The 16,491-nt window shown below is 51.1% G+C and overlaps 9 protein-coding genes across 9 annotated transcripts; 4 read left to right on the top strand and 5 right to left on the bottom strand.

Moving 5' to 3' along the window:
• Positions 1–104: 104 nt before the first annotated feature.
• N7481_012734 (uncharacterized protein) lies at positions 105–1,975 on the bottom strand (the record flags this gene model as incomplete). Its single annotated transcript, XM_057271953.1, has 3 exons — positions 105–1,283; positions 1,339–1,492; positions 1,566–1,975. 3 exons carry the CDS (start codon positions 1,973–1,975, stop codon positions 105–107), a joined length of 1,743 nt encoding a protein of 580 aa, XP_057116141.1.
• A 444-nt stretch (positions 1,976–2,419) lies between these two features.
• On the top strand, positions 2,420–4,135 carry N7481_012733 (putative C2H2 finger domain protein; the record flags this gene model as incomplete). The annotated part of the gene is made up of 2 exons (XM_057271952.1): positions 2,420–2,523; positions 2,587–4,135. 2 exons carry the CDS (start codon positions 2,420–2,422, stop codon positions 4,133–4,135), a joined length of 1,653 nt encoding a protein of 550 aa, XP_057116140.1.
• Positions 4,136–4,363: 228 nt separating this feature from the next.
• N7481_012732 (uncharacterized protein) lies at positions 4,364–6,270 on the bottom strand (the record flags this gene model as incomplete). The annotated part of the gene is made up of 3 exons (XM_057271951.1): positions 4,364–4,832; positions 4,908–5,471; positions 5,510–6,270. The coding sequence occupies 3 exons, from the start codon at positions 6,268–6,270 to the stop codon at positions 4,364–4,366; spliced, it is 1,794 nt and encodes a 597-aa protein (XP_057116139.1).
• Positions 6,271–7,060: 790 nt separating this feature from the next.
• Positions 7,061–8,582, top strand: N7481_012731 (cysteine protease ATG4; the record flags this gene model as incomplete). Its single annotated transcript, XM_057271950.1, has 4 exons — positions 7,061–7,208; positions 7,287–7,842; positions 7,898–8,125; positions 8,213–8,582. Coding segments are annotated over 4 exons (1,302 nt in total), but the record flags the coding sequence as incomplete, so codon positions are not given.
• Positions 8,583–8,991: 409 nt separating this feature from the next.
• Positions 8,992–9,579, bottom strand: N7481_012730 (histone H2B family protein; the record flags this gene model as incomplete). Its single annotated transcript, XM_057271949.1, has 3 exons — positions 8,992–9,170; positions 9,247–9,318; positions 9,408–9,579. The coding sequence occupies 3 exons, from the start codon at positions 9,577–9,579 to the stop codon at positions 8,992–8,994; spliced, it is 423 nt and encodes a 140-aa protein (XP_057116137.1).
• A 570-nt stretch (positions 9,580–10,149) lies between these two features.
• On the top strand, positions 10,150–10,722 carry N7481_012729 (histone H2A; the record flags this gene model as incomplete). The annotated part of the gene is made up of 3 exons (XM_057271948.1): positions 10,150–10,202; positions 10,312–10,604; positions 10,670–10,722. 3 exons carry the CDS (start codon positions 10,150–10,152, stop codon positions 10,720–10,722), a joined length of 399 nt encoding a protein of 132 aa, XP_057116136.1.
• A 792-nt stretch (positions 10,723–11,514) lies between these two features.
• On the bottom strand, positions 11,515–12,120 carry N7481_012728 (NADH dehydrogenase [ubiquinone] 1 beta subcomplex subunit 9; the record flags this gene model as incomplete). Its single annotated transcript, XM_057271947.1, has 5 exons — positions 11,515–11,540; positions 11,619–11,660; positions 11,735–11,813; positions 11,906–12,038; positions 12,101–12,120. 5 exons carry the CDS (start codon positions 12,118–12,120, stop codon positions 11,515–11,517), a joined length of 300 nt encoding a protein of 99 aa, XP_057116135.1.
• Positions 12,121–12,601: 481 nt separating this feature from the next.
• N7481_012727 (uncharacterized protein) lies at positions 12,602–14,506 on the top strand (the record flags this gene model as incomplete). Its single annotated transcript, XM_057271946.1, has 10 exons — positions 12,602–12,765; positions 12,827–12,882; positions 12,940–13,011; positions 13,074–13,129; positions 13,207–13,412; positions 13,441–13,549; positions 13,626–14,018; positions 14,085–14,144; positions 14,196–14,250; positions 14,322–14,506. The coding sequence occupies 10 exons, from the start codon at positions 12,602–12,604 to the stop codon at positions 14,504–14,506; spliced, it is 1,356 nt and encodes a 451-aa protein (XP_057116134.1).
• A 780-nt stretch (positions 14,507–15,286) lies between these two features.
• Positions 15,287–16,085, bottom strand: N7481_012726 (uncharacterized protein; the record flags this gene model as incomplete). Its single annotated transcript, XM_057271945.1, has 2 exons — positions 15,287–15,852; positions 15,935–16,085. The coding sequence occupies 2 exons, from the start codon at positions 16,083–16,085 to the stop codon at positions 15,287–15,289; spliced, it is 717 nt and encodes a 238-aa protein (XP_057116133.1).
• Positions 16,086–16,491: the final 406 nt, after the last annotated feature.

Below are 16,491 nucleotides of genomic sequence, written 5' to 3'. Positions count from 1 at the left end.
TGCTAAGAGATATGTGGATTTATTCGATCTGAGTCCTTATATGTGTTATCTGATCTTAATTGTTATATATTGATTAATTGATTTTAATATATAATACTGTACTACTAATCATCAGGATACTCGTCTCGGACATTACTGATAAATGCCTGTGCCACCCTGTCCCACCTTTTAAAATGCTTACCAGCAATACTCGTCAGGCTTGAAGGTAGCTCCTCAATATCAGGCAGAATAAGGCTGATATTCTCCTCGGCAACATAACGAACGCTTCGGTCTTCGACTAGAACATGGTAAAAGCTCTGGTGGCGGCCAGCCTGCAAACGATCGATCCCCATCCGCCTCATCCACTGCTCCCCAGCACCACATTCAGAATCCCAGCCAGTGATGATAGCCCGGTAATGATAGCGACGATGCTGGAAGACTTGTCCTACCTTATACCGGACAGCTCTGTTCTCACCGGTGCGCCGATGGATCTGCTTTGGAATCTCGTCCACGGCTCGCATGACGTGAAGGCTTTCGAGGATATGCTCGTGTTCAAGAAGGCCATTGAACAAAGGCACAATATACTGCTCCACCAAAAAAATATCAGAGGGAAAGTCTGTCGCAAAAAGCTCCATCAACAATGATAATTGATGTCGTAGATCCATTGGCCGTGAATCGGCCGAAAGAAGCATCGACGACCACGAAGCCGCATATTTTGCACTCACGATATCCACCGGTGTAGCATGGAAATCGAATTGCCTAGTCGCAGAATGGATCGAGTTCACAATGTTCTTGCTGCATCTCATAACAACCTCCGAGGGAAATGATTCGCCAAGGAATTCGCTCTGCTCTGTTTCTGATGCGCCGAGGAATATCAGCTGTTGTCGGAGGTCGGAGACCGGTGTCTCCCTTGCACCTCTAAATGGATCGAGATACATAGGCGAGCCGGGTTCAGTGCCAGTGACTTTGTTCCCGTCCATATCGAACCCGGTTTGTGGAGTAACGATAACATGGACATGAAATGGGAATCCACAAGGATGAGACTCAATTCCAAGCGCCTGGGCAACGTGGCAATATATGACCGCCGAGATCAATGGCAAAGAGTTGTGTCCCGGGCTATTGAGAGCCATCCCCAAGAAGTTGTGTTCCAGAGAATGGTACTCTCGCCCCGATTCGATGCCTGTCAGGTTATTCGCTCGCAGCCAAGACGCAAGTTCGAGAGCTTTCGCCCGGGGGCTTTGATCATCAAAATCTGGGTGGGAGGTCGCGAATTGGTGGACCACTTGGGCCATGGCATGCTCAAGCTAGAACATCTTTAGCCAGGGTAATTTGGAGATGGCTGAATTTGGAAGAACAAACCTCGTCAAAGTCACCATACCCGCTTTCCGGGATGAAAAGGTCGAATGCGCCCAGGGCGCGATTAAGTGAGATTGTCTCACCACGTCGCAGTTTATCCCACTCTGGAACAGCGATACTTCGGTGTAGGCAGGTCAAAAGGGCACGGGCATAGTATCTTAGGCTCGAGGAACAATGGTAAGCTTTGAAGAACCGAAGATATGCAGGAGATTGCCTGATTGAATACGCACCTCCTTGCGAGATGGTCCTCACCATCTTGTACTTCGCTATTCCGTAACAGCGTATCTTTTGCATCGTAAGCGAACTCGATCACAGCTCGGAACTTCTCAATCCGACCTGCCTGGCTGGCGAGAATACTGTTCAGGAGCTGGGTGACGGAACCATCGATATGATATCTCAGCATAAATAAGGCTTTCCAATCTACCGATGATGCTGGGAGGATAAATTTCCGGTGGATGTCATGTCGCCGGTCCCAGAACTTGTAGTAGGTTCGGCAATAATGCCGCCATAGCAAGGGCCGTTTCGTCACATCTCCGAACCGGCGACTGGTTTGTTGGAGAGCTGTAGCAGACCGCGGTTGTGAGTGACATAGGATCGAATGAAGGATCTCTTCCGGCAGGTGATTGAGAGACAGAATCATCCCTGTGAAGGCCGCGTAAGGCGCTTGGTACGCGCAGGGTAGAGAAGAGCTGCCTGGATATTTGACAACCCGAAGGAAGTTCAAGGGAAGAGCCCTGGAAGGATAATCACTTGGAAAAGGTAATGGAATTTGAGCTTAGCATCGGGTATCAGAGCAAAGTCAACGCCAGCGTTGGGCCCTTGAATGGGGGATGTTTGGTCATGATGCTCACTGGGGAAAGGAACGAGCGCGCGAAGAAGAAAGGGCGGGGAAACCTGTGACCTACGCCAAGACCCGCAAACTTCCCCTCCATCGAGTCGCGTCTTCACTGCATATTTTACTCCGAACACAGACGAATGGCCGAGCGGTCCTTCGCGCTCTCAACACTGGGCCTTTTTGGGGGAATGACGAGGAAATTTGCGAATATTCCTGCAACTTGAATTTTACACCCTTGGTCTCCTCACCATGGGCCAATCTCAGTCAACAGGGTCGGCGCCGGAGCCGCAACCCGAACAAAAAACCGATTATTACGACCTACTAGGCGTCTCCCGAACGGCAACCGACGACGAGTAAGCTAAACGCCCTGGTTCCTCCCCGATCACCATCACAGCCCTTCGTCTCACATTCAATAGGATTAAAAAAGCATACCGAAAGAAAGCCCTCGAATTGCACCCCGATCGAAACTACGGCAATGTTGATGAAGCCACCCGCCTTTTCGCCGAGATTCAATCCGCCTATGAGGTCCTAGCAGATCCCCAGGAGCGAGCTTGGTACGATTCCCATAAGGATGCTTTTCTAGGGACCACCCAAACTTCGGATGGCTCCTCGGAGGGAGCCTATAATATACGTATCACCACCGCGGAAGAAGTCCTCAAAGTATTCTCGAAGTTCAGTCCTCGAATGGAATTCTCCGACTCCCCCTCCGGATTCTTCGGCGGTCTCCAAGAACAATTCGCGCAATTGGCACTCGAGGAGCGAGCAGCTTGTCAGTGGGAAAATCTGGATATTGTAGAATATCCATCCTTCGGCTCTGCCAATGATGATTTCGAGACCGTTGTTCGTCCCTTTTACTCTGTTTGGACTGGATTTTCTACCAAGAAGTCATTCGCTTGGAAAGACGCCCATCGCTTATCTGAAGCACCCGATCGCCGAGTCCGGCGACTTATGGAAAAAGAAAACCGACGCCTTCGCGACGAAGGAATCCGGACTTTCAACGATGCAGTGCGGTCATTGGTAGCGTTTATCAAGAAACGTGATCCACGTTGGAAGATCAATGCCCAAAACGAAGCCCAACGCCAAGAAGCTCTGCGTCAGTCAGTCGCAGCTCAGGCAGCTAGGTCTCGAGCTATGAACAATGCCAAGATGCGCGACCATGTTCTGCCAGAGTGGGCGCGGTCCGAGGAGCATGTGGTTGGCGATGATGACGAAGAAAGCTCCGAGAGTGAAATCGAGAGCTTTGAGTGTGTTGCATGCAACAAAAATTTCAAGAGCGAGAAACAATTCGAGGCTCATGAAAAGAGCAAGAAGCATGTCAAGGCTGTAAAGCAATTGACCCGTGAAATGCGCTTGCAAGATGTACAACTCGATTTGGACCAGCCTACGGTCGAACGTGATGCGTCCGATCTCGATCCACTTGATGATGACGACGATATACCCGCCGAGGACGTTGAGAGCGTACGCACGTCGTCCCCAGTTGGCGAAGCAGAGACCAGTACGGATGAGGCTGGTGAGCCTCCGTTTTTCCAGTCTCAAGAAACGACTCCTTCTGAATTGGATAAAGATACCAAAGAATCCAGCCTAGCTGCTCCGGATCAAGAGCTAGACTCATCTGATTCCGGTGGTGACGAAGATTATGCATCCCGGGAGACCGTAGAAACGAGACTTCACCCAGACTTCGGCTCTGCACAGGACCAGGATCCGGTCACTTCACTAGACAAGCAGCTATCTTCTGTGGTGCTTGAGGAAGAAGCAGAAGAACAGCCCCGGACTGCTGCTCTAGGAAAGGCCAAGCAAAAAAAGGCCAAGAAAGCGGCGCGAGAAGTCGGGGATCAAGATCAATCAGGCCTGACGTGTTCTGGGTGCAACGCCAACTTCCCTTCAAAAACGAAGTTGTTTACCCACCTTCAGAAAAACCCATCACATGCACAATTAAAGACTACCACGAAAGGCCGAAGACGCTGAGAGTTTGTTTATATTACGCATCTGCTTATCTTTATACCACTTCCCATCGACCTTACGCATTTACGAATAGACTCTAGAACACTTGGATATCTAGCGATGAAGAGAAAATGAAATGATAATCTATGTTCACTCTATTCTAGTCTAATTGGATACACTCTCACAGACTCGGATATAGCTGTGTCGGCAAAGGTGTACATAGAAAGCCCCCATAGAAAGTAGAAAGTCTTCTTATCCAAGACCCGTTCGCGAATTCTTGACCACATGCGTAACAGGTTGAAGGATACCCTTGTTGTTGGAAGCTCCAAGAGCCGTCCCACTACTCCAACCCATCTTCTCCAACATGGCTCGGCCACGATTTCCAGCTCCAATCTCCGGTGCCGATCCGCCGACCACATCTCCATCCATGTAGGTGACGCCTGAAGTGACACCGCCTCCTCCTCTGGGCTTGGCCTTTGTTTGTTTCCCATGGCCATCCGCACCCCATGATGCGAACAAGCGACGGTTCAACTTCCTTCCAGATAATAGAGAATCGACCTTCGAGATGGTCTTGCGTGTGTAACCCGGAGTGCGAGATGTTTTGATGAGAATGGGGAATCGAGTAAGGCCGTTTCCCTTGGATTGGGACTTGAGGCTCACAACATTCGCCAATTCGTGAATCGTTTTGCGACGATTCTTAGTCATGGGTGGTAATGACAAGCTAGGACAAAAGTTAGCCTGACTGGCCATTATATGACATCCCGGGGAAGGGAGGGGGGGGGGGATATGGACATACGTTGTTTTCGATGACATGAGGAACGCCCGAATCTCAGTCATCAAGTCCTCCATATTCATTCCCTTTGAGTATCTCTGTCTCAAATCCGCATCTTCGGGGTCTTTCCCAAGAACACCCTGGGAACGAAGCTCTTCTCTCTCCTTCTTCTTCGCTGCCTTCTTCTTGCGATCGGTCTGCCATACGTCTTGCATATACATTTCCAATTCACTATCGGACAACATCAAGTCAAAGTCAGGCGGCTGCTTCTTACCCTTACCCGATTTCGACAAGCTTGGTCGTTCAAAGTCCATAATGTCGAACCCATAGTAAGGATCAGCATCAATTGCATCCGCAAAAGCCGATGCGGACGGGAATCCAGATTTGCCGCTTTTGCCTTTCTTTTTGTGAGTTTGAGCATACTCCAGGGCTAATTGCTCGAGGATGTCGGCGTCTAGGTCTTCATCATCCGAGTCGAGCTCCTCCAGGTCCGATGTATTTGGCGTGTCCAGTTCGACGTCTGAGGCGATGTTGATGGTTAGGTTGTCGGGCTTGGTGTCAATATGCATTTTCGATAGCACTGGTGGTCTTGTGTCAGGTTGTGTCTTGGCATCAGATGAACTGACCTAGGGAACTTACCGTCGATTGAGCTTTCGACACCAGTCTCGTCAATATTTGCTTGAACCCCCATGCCACCCTCGGGTCCGGCTTGGACCCGACTATTCTCTTCCTCTGCCTCGCTCTCACTCTCACTCTCACTTTCACTATCTTGATCCATATTGGCGATGTAATCCGCCAGAATATCATCATTATCGGGTGACCATTTAAATCTCTCCCTCGCGGGCGGTTTGCGGCGGCTCTGCGCTGGCGTTGGATGTGACTCTTGAGTCCGTAATGTGAGCTCCTCCGTCTGGAGTACCGGTACGCTTTGGGGTGCCGGTTCTTGGAGGTTCTGAAGTATTCGAAGATCGCGTTCGTCCGTCTCGATGACTATCGGTTTATTGTTCCGCCCGGTAAAGACCACTTCATCCTCGCTGCTGTCGTCCGAAATGTCTGGATCCGCGAGCGGTGCCGGGTCAGACAGTCCTGTATCGGGAACCGTTTCTCCGACCGAGTCAAGAACGAACAACGGTTCATCGCTCTCCTTGGCAGGAGCCTCCTCGTTACTTTGTTCGATTTCAGTGATGCACTCGGTTTGTGGTTCTGCTTCTGCTGCTTTTTCGTTTTCGTTTTCGACACCGTCTTGCATTTGGTCGTCTTCCTCCACATCCTCGAATTCGCTTCGTTGTAGCTCTCCGGCGCTCACGAAAGCTACCGCCTTGCTGCGAAGATTGCCATTATCTCTTAACCTATGATGTGTCTCTGTATTTCGGGCCTCTTCCTGCATTGTGAACCGATGTGGGGTGAATTGGTGTGGCGACGCCATTTCTGCAACTGGTCAGTTCCCGATAGTTGATGGTTTGGATGGCGTCTTAGGGGTAGAGGATAGGCGGCGGGAATTTACTTGGAGCGGTCATTGCTGGCGGCCTTTTGGCGCGGGCCTTGAACTTGCCATGGCGGGCCATGAGGGTTGGTGATGTTTGGTAGTTGGGGGAGTGAGGAGGGCAAATCCTACCGGATTTCGATGGGGGGGGTGTGGGCCCGGGCGGTGGGGATCTCTCATTGTACTCTGAGGCAGGTGAAATGCAAGTTTGAGGTGGACTTGTTCGATTTGGGGGACCAAAAAAAAGTGTCTGATATTTTTTATGGTCGTTGTAAATTGGAGTATTGTTTTATTGGCAGTAGTTGAACAGGCTTCAAAAAAGGTAGGGGGGTGAAGGGATCACAGGTTTGAGTCTCTTGGAGATAACTAATGATCTCCGGAGTGACGTCGTCCCGAGTGATCTCTCCCCCCTCTCTTCAAGGGTTCCCTCCGAATATCACCACAGCTCGCGATCCTGGGAATCTTTTGGATTCTTATATCGACTTTATTTATATGCCAACCTCGATGGTTCTATCCTGGGTTTGAACACTCGATGCGCTAAACTGGTTTGACTGTTGGCTCGTGAGTAACCATCGTATCCTTTAGTGTGAGATGTACATTATATATATCTTAGTATCTCTGTCTAGGTTTACACTCCCCCACACCTGAGCACTCAACAACAAACAACCAGAACTACCAACCTGAGACCCGAGACATGGCGGGGGTCGATATGGAGAAATGCAAGCGTATTGTACAATACTTCTGGGACCCAGAACCTAAGAATGACACAGTCCCCAAAGTCTCGATCTGGTGCCTGGGCCAAGAATACACCCCCACCTCAGGAGATGCCTCAAAGGGCATAGGTGAGTCCGAGTCCTGATCCCGCGAGATGCAGCCGCGGAGTCTTGCTAAGGGAGAAACCTTACGCTAAACAGCTATAGTAGAAGATACCTCTAATCGCGACGAGCCCGCAGCGAGTCCCGCCCCGAACGAGACGGTCGGAAGCAGCCCGAGCTCATGGCCAAATGCATTCCTGGATGACTTCGAGTCAAGGATATGGATGACATACCGATCAAACTTCCCCCCGATCCCCCGTAACAATACACCAGAAGCGACCTCGTCCATGACCCTAGGCGTCCGTCTACGCAGCCAGCTTATGGACTCACAGGGATTCACATCAGACACCGGGTGGGGATGCATGATTCGATCCGGTCAAAGCCTACTGGCAAATACACTATCCTTCATACAGCTGGGGCGAGGTGATGATATCCCATACACAATACAGATTAACCCCCCCGATGCAAACAGAGTGCTGACTGACCAAGTAGACTGGCGAAGAGGTAACTCGCCAGAAGAAGAGTCCAAGCTACTCGCCATGTTCGCCGATGACCCCGAAAGCCCATTCTCGATACATCGATTTGTTCAACGTGGAGCGGAATATTGTGGGAAATACCCGGGAGAGTGGTTTGGGCCGTCGGCCACAGCTCGCTGTATACAGTATGTCATGAATGAGCCCCGTCTACCCCAGATCTGGGTACTGAGCCGATACTAGGATGCTATCCAGCGAATGTGAATCACCCAAGCTGAGGGTCTACGTAACAAACAACACGTCGGACGTCTACGAAGATCAGGTTGCCCGGCTTGGCCGCGATGAAAATGGGCAAACGATACCAGTTCTCGTGCTACTCGGTCTAAGGCTAGGTATCGAGCAGGTCACCTCAGTATATTGGGATGGCCTTCGAGCTGCTCTGCAGTATCCACAATCTGTTGGAATCGCTGGGTAAGTCCATCCGTCTCAAGGCCGGCCATGATAGACCCGCTATATAGAGTATTCCCAAGAATAGACCACTGATCGTGAAAACCACAGGGGACGCCCATCAGCATCGCATTATTTCGTGGGTGTGCAAGATTCCCATTTGTTCTTCCTGGACCCCCATTCCACGCGCCCGGCACTCCCGACGCCTCGACCTGGCAAGATCTACTCCACCGAGGAATTCGATAGTTGCCACACCCGCCGATTGCGGCGGATACACATCAAAGACATGGATCCGAGCATGTTGATCGGATTTGTGATTCGGGACGAGGCGGACTGGAAAGATTGGAAACAACGCGTGCAATCAACACCGGGAAAACCCATCATCCACATACTTTCCGGAGCACCGGTGGAAGAAGGGCCAGGGCCAGGTCGAATGGAAGCACTGGACGAAGTCGAGGCTCTGGATGATTCGGATATCGCGGGGTAGAGGATGAAATGGAATGAGAGGCGCGTGGATCGATCCGATCCGATCGATCGATCGAAAGAGCGGAAGTGGCGGTGTGGCTATGATGTACAGAATCTAGAAGACAAGAGAGAAAAGGTCCAATAGTGATTGAATGCTTGATTGCATTTGAAATTTCGTGTTCTAGTAGGGGAGGTTCAACCGTGCAACCAGCCCCAAGACCCGAGTTATGTTACACCGCGCATCGAGCAGTAACCATCAGAAAAAGTCGCCCATTGGGGTAAAAAGAAATTGAGACCATCCCATGACACATTAGAAAACCCGCAAAACACCCATAACCGACCGCCTCGAAGCCCAGAAAAGATCAGGAGGCAGAGAAAAAAGTAGCAAAAAGCGCAAGAAATGAAAAGTCCAGAACTCAGACCGCTTATTTGGCGGAGGAGGAGTACTTGGTGACAGCCTTGGTGCCCTCAGAGACGGCGTGCTTGGCCAGCTCACCGGGGAGGATCAGGCGGACGGAAGTCTGGATCTCTCGGGAAGAGATGGTGGACTTCTTGTTGTAAGCAGCCAGCTTGGAGGCCTCAGTGGCAACGCGCTCGAAGATGTCTGAAGGAGATATTGTAAGTGGGAAATTCCGAACAAAACGCGAAAACGCGTTGAAATGGAACGCGAAAAAACATACCGTTGACGAAGGAGTTCAGGATGGACATGGCACGAGTGGAGATACCAGTGTCGGGGTGGACCTGCTTGAGGACTGGAGAAGGAAAAACATTAGTATTTTGGAATTGAGACGCGTCTTTGGAAAAAACACGATGGTAATCGCGTTCAAAACAGCAAACTCACCCTTGTAGATGTAGGAAGAGTAGGTCTCCTTGCGGGTCTTTCCGCGCTTCTTCTTCTCGCCAGTGGCGGCGGAAGTCTTCTTGCCAGCCTCCTTCTTCTCAGCAGGAGCCTTGCCGGCAACCGGGGCCTTGCCGCCGGTGGAGGGAGTCTTGGTAGCGGCCTTGGGGGGCATTTTGGATGAGTTGATGATAAAAGGTGGTGAAAGGTTGAAAAAGCGAGATGGAGTGAGACGTGAAGATGGAAAGATGGATGGAAGGGAAAGGTAAGAGGAAACGCGGTGACGAGGGGAACGCGGTCTTTATACTGGACCACCAAAGACTGGTTGATCCCGGGGGAACGCAAAGGAGCCGGAATTTCAATACCGTCATGGCCTTGTATGATCTGTATGATTAAACGCAAGTTTACGCGTCTGGCGGTGGGGGGAGCGGGGTTGGATCACGCTGATCCACTGTCACAGCCTGTAACCCTGTAATTTACAGCCACCTTGCCTGATCTGGCATGCCCGCACCTTGCTGATCTCCACTCTCATTGGTCGATTCCATTAAGCGAGGCCGTGATCTGGCGGGTTTGCTTTGATGTGAGCCAAACGTCACCCTCACCGCGTTATTATAAACCCCCGGACTGCCTCGTCGTCGCCCTTCCACCTGCTCTTTTCCATCTCTCGACCACTCGACTCATTTCCATCACATTTTCAACCCTTTTCAAACCCCTTTCAACCACCCCCCCCAAAACAACCATCAAAATGACTGGCGGAAAGTCTGGCGGCAAGGCGAGCGGTTCCAAGAACGCTCAGTCGTAAGTTCACCTTATCTCTTCCCCAATTCCCAGAAAATGCGACTTTGGACGCGTTTGCGCGTCATATACACCCTCTGTTTTCAAAGATTCATTCTGACATCAATCACAGCCGTTCCTCCAAGGCCGGTCTGGCCTTCCCCGTTGGTCGTGTCCACCGTCTTCTCCGCAAGGGCAACTACGCTCAGCGTGTCGGTGCCGGTGCTCCCGTCTACCTCGCCGCTGTCCTCGAGTACCTCGCCGCTGAGATTCTCGAGCTGGCTGGTAACGCCGCCCGTGACAACAAGAAGACCCGTATCATCCCCCGTCACCTTCAGCTCGCCATCCGCAACGATGAGGAGCTGAACAAGCTTCTGGGTCACGTCACCATCGCCCAGGGTGGTGTTCTCCCCAACATCCACCAGAGTACGTTTTCCCCACACATTCATTCCGAAATCGAATCGAATCTCAAACTAACATGCTTCTTTCAGACCTCCTCCCCAAGAAGACCCCCAAGGCCGGCAAGGGTAGCCAGGAGCTTTAAATCTAAGCTAAATGGTTTTCTTTCTTTCGCGGGTTTGATTTGTTTTTTTCCGGCGTGGGTTGGTTTTCATTGACACGATAATGGGGTTATGGGACGGGCACGTTATGGCTCTACTGCGTTTTCTTTTTCTTCTATCAGCTTCCAGGTTGTACATTATGTCTGCGGACATGGAATGATACCGACGAACTACCAGCCTGTTCGAGGGATTTCAGCTTTTTTTCGGATAACTAGCCCCGGGCTTGTGCGCAAGCCCGAATCAATGAAAAGATTCTAGGTCCATCAGATATAACCATCTCCATTTCTCCTGTAGTTCAAGCTTCAGTATTATGTTGTCTCGCATCAACGCGCTGGCTTCATTTTCCTAACAGGTCATAGGATTGCTCTAATTCAATAGACGGAGTACGATGTTTCTCAACAAAAGTACCAAGTATCTGTTCCCAGTGCTTTGCGACCCGCCGGCTCGATTCCATAGTACGTGGCATTGCTCTTATTTATAAGAGCGACACGATTTATTATACTACGACGAACCCTCGGGGGCGTACCTTGTGCTCCGTATCAAAAAACACGCGCCGGGCTCGATTCGTCTTAATAGTTGACCGCATCGCTCCGCTTTTATTCAATATAATTTCGTACACCCCGTACTACAACGAAAGTACAAACTGCAAAGGTAATATGAAAATCAGAGCGCATTCAATTTCATTCTTAATATCTACACAAGGCCCTGTAATCAAAATGCGTGGTCCACTTGCTCCGTCCCAGATATTACTCGATCCATGAATCCCGGTCCCTTGTTTAGTGGGCGGCCGGGGGCGCGGCGTCTATTCGTTTGTTAGTATTCTTGCCGCAAGAGCATTCCTTGAGTTCAACTCAAATAAGGAAATTAGAACAAGACGTACATGGTAGAATAGGAGCGGGCAGGTTTCTCTCCCATTTGTTTCCTGTAGCCAGCGTAAGTTTGAGTCCGGTGCATGCCATCCGGCAGATATCAAGGTCCAGAAGGGCGTAAACGTACCACCAGGGGCAGTGGGATGGCGGTAAGGATCGGGGTGTTTCCACTCTTCGAGGATTTTCTCTGTTTCGCGCAGCAATACCTGGTGTTCGCATGTGTGAGTAGAGCGTTCAATCCAATCCCAATCATCGGATATAGGGCGGGCGGGCAAATATCGGATCGTGTCCATCGTACCTGTTGCTGGCGAGGATCGCGGACGTCCTTGTTGGCTTCGAAGAGGGAGCGAATATAAACGGCTTGTCCCCGCCACACTGATCGGTGGACAGCCCAGTCAAGGGACAGCTTCAGCGAGCGCCGATAGAGCGAGCTGGGATGGGGTCAGAACGGACGACGGATCGGGAGATAGCGGCGGTGCAATTGCACACTCACAGAGCGGGGGTGAGGGACATGATTGCGTCCTCGAGTCCAATTGGATTCGGTCTGAATAAGAGAAGAGAGAGGCAGCAAATCCGTCGCGAAGTGGACAATGCGCGTCAGACCAAGAACCGAGAAATTGGGGGGGAGTGATGCGGGTTGACTATTCTCAGCTTCCTCATTCGTTGCGAACTGCACAACTGGTTCCTATGCTCATCCGCACTGCGCAGCCTTCAGCAGTCAGCGGGTCCACCTCAGGCCAAAACAAGGCCACAACAGGCCCTTTCAATGCCACAAAACAAGGGCGTAAGAACATTACTCCGCTTGCCGGGTGGCTTCCGCATCTCGGCTTCGGGAGCTTTTGGCTTCGGCTACGTAACAGCAACAGGGCGAGAAAGAGTGAGGCTTTTTTTTCCTTCCCTTCCCCTTTCCTCCATACTTACAATATTCCCCCTCTCTAGGGAAAAACTTGCGACTTTTTTCTATCTCAGTTCGATTTCCGTTATTCCACACAACATGGCTGCTCGACTTCCTCTCGCGCGCCTCTCGGCTCAGCGCCTGACGACTTTGTCCCGGAGCACTCGGGCTACCAGCCGCCTCCGCGGTGTCCAGAGCCTCTCGACTTCTACTCATTCAAATGTCTCCTCTAGAGCCTCTGGTCTCCTGCAGGCCTCTTCAGGGTAATAAATTCCCTTCAATTACCGGCTCGCGCAAATGGAATTGGCTGACGAGGAATATCAGGATCAATGTCTCGCGTAACCTCGCTCCTTTCGTTGGCTCCCAAATCCGAACCTACGGTATATCAATCTCAATCCCAGTCAAATACAAACCATGCTGACTCTTTTTGCGACCAGCCGATTCTATCGTCAAGGTTCCCCAGATGGCCGAGTCGATCACAGAGGGTACCCTGAAGCAGTTCTCTAAACGTATGCACTAGTCTCGAACAGCGTGGATCCCCAATGGATATGGTTACTAAGTAATTATACAGAGGTCGGCGACTTTGTTGAGCGCGATGAGGAGATTGCCACTATCGAAACCGACAAGGTAAGTTCTTTTCTTTTGTCGCATTGGAAAACAGAGTCCTGCAAATTCAAATTCTAACACTATACGTTGTGCATTAGATCGACGTGTCCGTGAATGCCCCCGAGTCCGGTACTATCAAGGAGATTCTTGTCAACGAGGAGGACACCGTCACCGTCGGACAGGATCTTATCAAGCTGGAGCCCGGAGAAGCGCCTGAGGGCGGCAAGCAGGAGTCTGCCCCCAAGCAGGAGTCTGCCCCCGAGCAGCCCAAGGAGTCCGCCCCCGCTGCTGAGAAGCCCAAGGAGTCCACCCCCGCTCCTGAGAAGCCCAAGGAGACCCCCCCAGGCCTCCAAGCCCGCGCCCCCTCCCAAGGAGGCCCCCAAGGCCGAGTCCAAGACCACCGAAGCTAAGCCCGCCGTCGGCGGCCGCGAGGAGCGTCGCGTACGTACTCGTTTCTTCTTTATGGTGCCAAGTGCCAAGTAGACTGTTTATGCTAATATTATTTGCGCCACTACAGGTCAAGATGAACCGCATGCGTCTGCGCATCGCCGAGCGCCTGAAGCAGTCCCAGAACACCGCCGCTTCCCTCACCACCTTCAACGAGGTCGACATGTCCTCGCTGATGGAGTTCCGCAAGCTCTACAAGGATGATGTCCTGAAGAAGACCGGTGTGAAGCTGGGCTTCATGAGCGCTTTCTCCCGCGCTTGCGTTCTGGCCATGAAGGATGTCCCCGCGGTCAACGCTTCGATCGAGGGCCCCAACGGCGGTGACACTATTGTTTACCGCGACTACGTCGATATCAGTGTCGCCGTTGCCACTGAGAAGGGTCTCGTCACCCCCGTTGTCCGCAACACCGAGACTATGGATCTGGTTGGCATTGAGCAGTCTATTGCCGGTCTTGGCAAGAAGGTATGTTTGGAACTCTGGTTATGAATGCGGTAACATGGACATGTTATTAATATATTACCACTACAGGCTCGCGACAACAAGCTCACCATCGAGGATATGGCCGGTGGTACTTTCACCATCAGCAACGTGAGTTTCATTGTTTCTCCGCTATTGATTGGCCTATACTAATTTAAATAGGGTGGTGTCTTCGGTTCTCTGATGGGTACCCCCATCATCAACGTGCCCCAGACCGGTAAGTCCCATTCCCACACCTTGCAATTCCTGCCACCGGCATGAAGACCAATTCCTAATCATTCCCTATAGCCGTCCTGGGTCTCCACGCCATTAAGGACAAGCCCGTCGCCGTGAACGGCAAGGTCGAGATCCGCCCCATGATGTACCTCGCCCTCACATACGACCACCGTCTCCTGGATGGCCGTGAGGCCGTCACTTTCCTTGTCAAGGTCAAGGAGTATATCGAGGACCCCCGACGCATGCTGCTCGGGTAAATGGTTTCGTTTCGGTTATAAACTGTAACCAAACCCCCGCTATGTACCCCGTTGGTTCGATCTGTGTTTTATCGTGCTTAGATCCCCGTCGTTGGCACGACCCTGTAGATTATCCAGTTTCTTAGTATCTTGACTAAAACTGCCATTTCAAGAACCTAATTTCTTGGCTTTTTCTTCTTCTTCTTCTTCTTCTTCTTCTTCTTCTTCTTCTTCTTCTTCTTCTTCTTCTTCTTCTTCTTCTTTGCCTTTCCTCGTAGCTGTAGCTTGGGTCAATCACGCGTCATTCGTTGGTGACACGGGATCGGCCCGGCCTCGGGGCCCGTCAATAGCGCTGGCGCCTTCCCATGCGTCAGGTAGATAAATAGTATTAGACAGGGTGGTGGTTTTCGTCCCCCATCCGTTGGGTTGAGTTTTCACGTTTCTGTTTCGATCTGCGGATCGATCTTTATAGAACTCAACTTGCGTCGGTGGTGATAACCGATTCGAGCCAGAGGCGGAAATTGGCGAATGGGCTCGCTCGCCTGGTACCGGTATAGAGTTAGAAGGGATCCCTGGAAAGTCGCACCATGAAAGCATGGGATCCCTTCCATTCCCTTCCCGCGTGGTAGTTGACTTGGGGAGAGGGAGTGCGCTAGTTCGCGGGTTTGGTTTGTTTCATGGCGTTCGGTTTGCGGTGGGTGTGGCATCGAGTAAATAATTTATCTTTTTCTCTTGTCGATTCGATTTCGATTCGATGGAACTCATTCTCATCGAACGGTCGATATGATGTTGAGCATTTATTTAGCGCTGACCAGCGCGCTCTAGGAGCTGTCTTGTTTCATCACGGGACAAATTCCCCAGCTTCCCACGCTCCAATTCAATCAGAATAGGAGGCTCGAGGACAGTCATCAGATCTAACAGGAATCTCATCACTGTGTTTTTGAACCGGGCGAGTGGAAATCTTCGTGACAATTCTGGCTGGCTGACATTGCCGCCATAGCCATAGGCTTGCCACGTTTGGAACCATCGCTTGTTGCGGCCTGGATTGATGCAGTTCCATTCTTGGAGGCGTTTTATGGCGTCAGCGTCATCTGAGGTTCGGATTTGGTCGTGGATCGCGGCCTGGTGCAAGAATTGGGCACCAACGTCTAGCCAGCGGGATTCGGAGACTTTGGGTACGGCGGCAAGACAAAGATTCATGAAACGGAGGCCGATCTTTGCAAGTTGAGGTGATTCTGAATCTCGACCTTGCCTCGGCTCGAGTTTGTAACATCGAACTGCATCCGCTACCCATAGGACCTCACGTTTGATGTTCAGATCCACGGCTAGCGAGGAGGTTGAGGTTGAGGCGGGAAGAGATCCGAAGGCTGTATTGGGGTTAATATATTAATAAAATTCAGGTAACTACCCAGGAATGAGGGGGTTTGATATCACTCGATATTGACTTACCTTTCAATGACTGCACGAGCCAGTCGGCTTCCTCGGCTTTGACGGGGTCGCGTATATCATCCGCTGCCGACAGGGTTTGTTCGATCGCGAGACAGACCAGATAGTCCAAAATCAGGCTATTCACATCTTCGTGGAGCTCTGTGTCGGCCATCGTGGACCGCGATAAATCTTTTGGTATCATGGTCGGTGAAAGGAGAGTGAAACTCGGGTGAATGGTTGCTGCTGATGAATTTCTGAGCTAATTCGGGCGACGCGCAGGTGGGAGTGGAGATATCGAGCGGGCCGCGGATTTTTGGGTGGGGGGAAGATGCAGCTTCACCAGGCGGTTGCTTCGTGGGTTTTTGCGCCGATCTATGGTTGATCTCAGGGTTTGGCAGGTGTTTTGTTCGATGATAGTTTATTTGTGCCGATATTGATTTGAAATATTGCAATCTTCGCTCCCTTATAGCTTTCCCGGCTACTTTGTTTCACGTTCAATTTGCCCTCATGCTACAGGTAATACTTGTTTAGAGAGAGATATATATATACACCTGCTATGCTCCACACACTACCACCAC

This window comes from Penicillium waksmanii (assembly GCF_028829765.1).
Source record: "Penicillium waksmanii strain IBT 27052 chromosome Unknown utg000010l:1.0-3698451.0:1.0-3701458.0, whole genome shotgun sequence".
NCBI classification, from domain to species: domain Eukaryota; kingdom Fungi; phylum Ascomycota; class Eurotiomycetes; order Eurotiales; family Aspergillaceae; genus Penicillium; species Penicillium waksmanii.
Note: the sequence above shows the minus strand (reverse complement) of the source record. Positions and strands in the feature narration are given on the sequence as shown.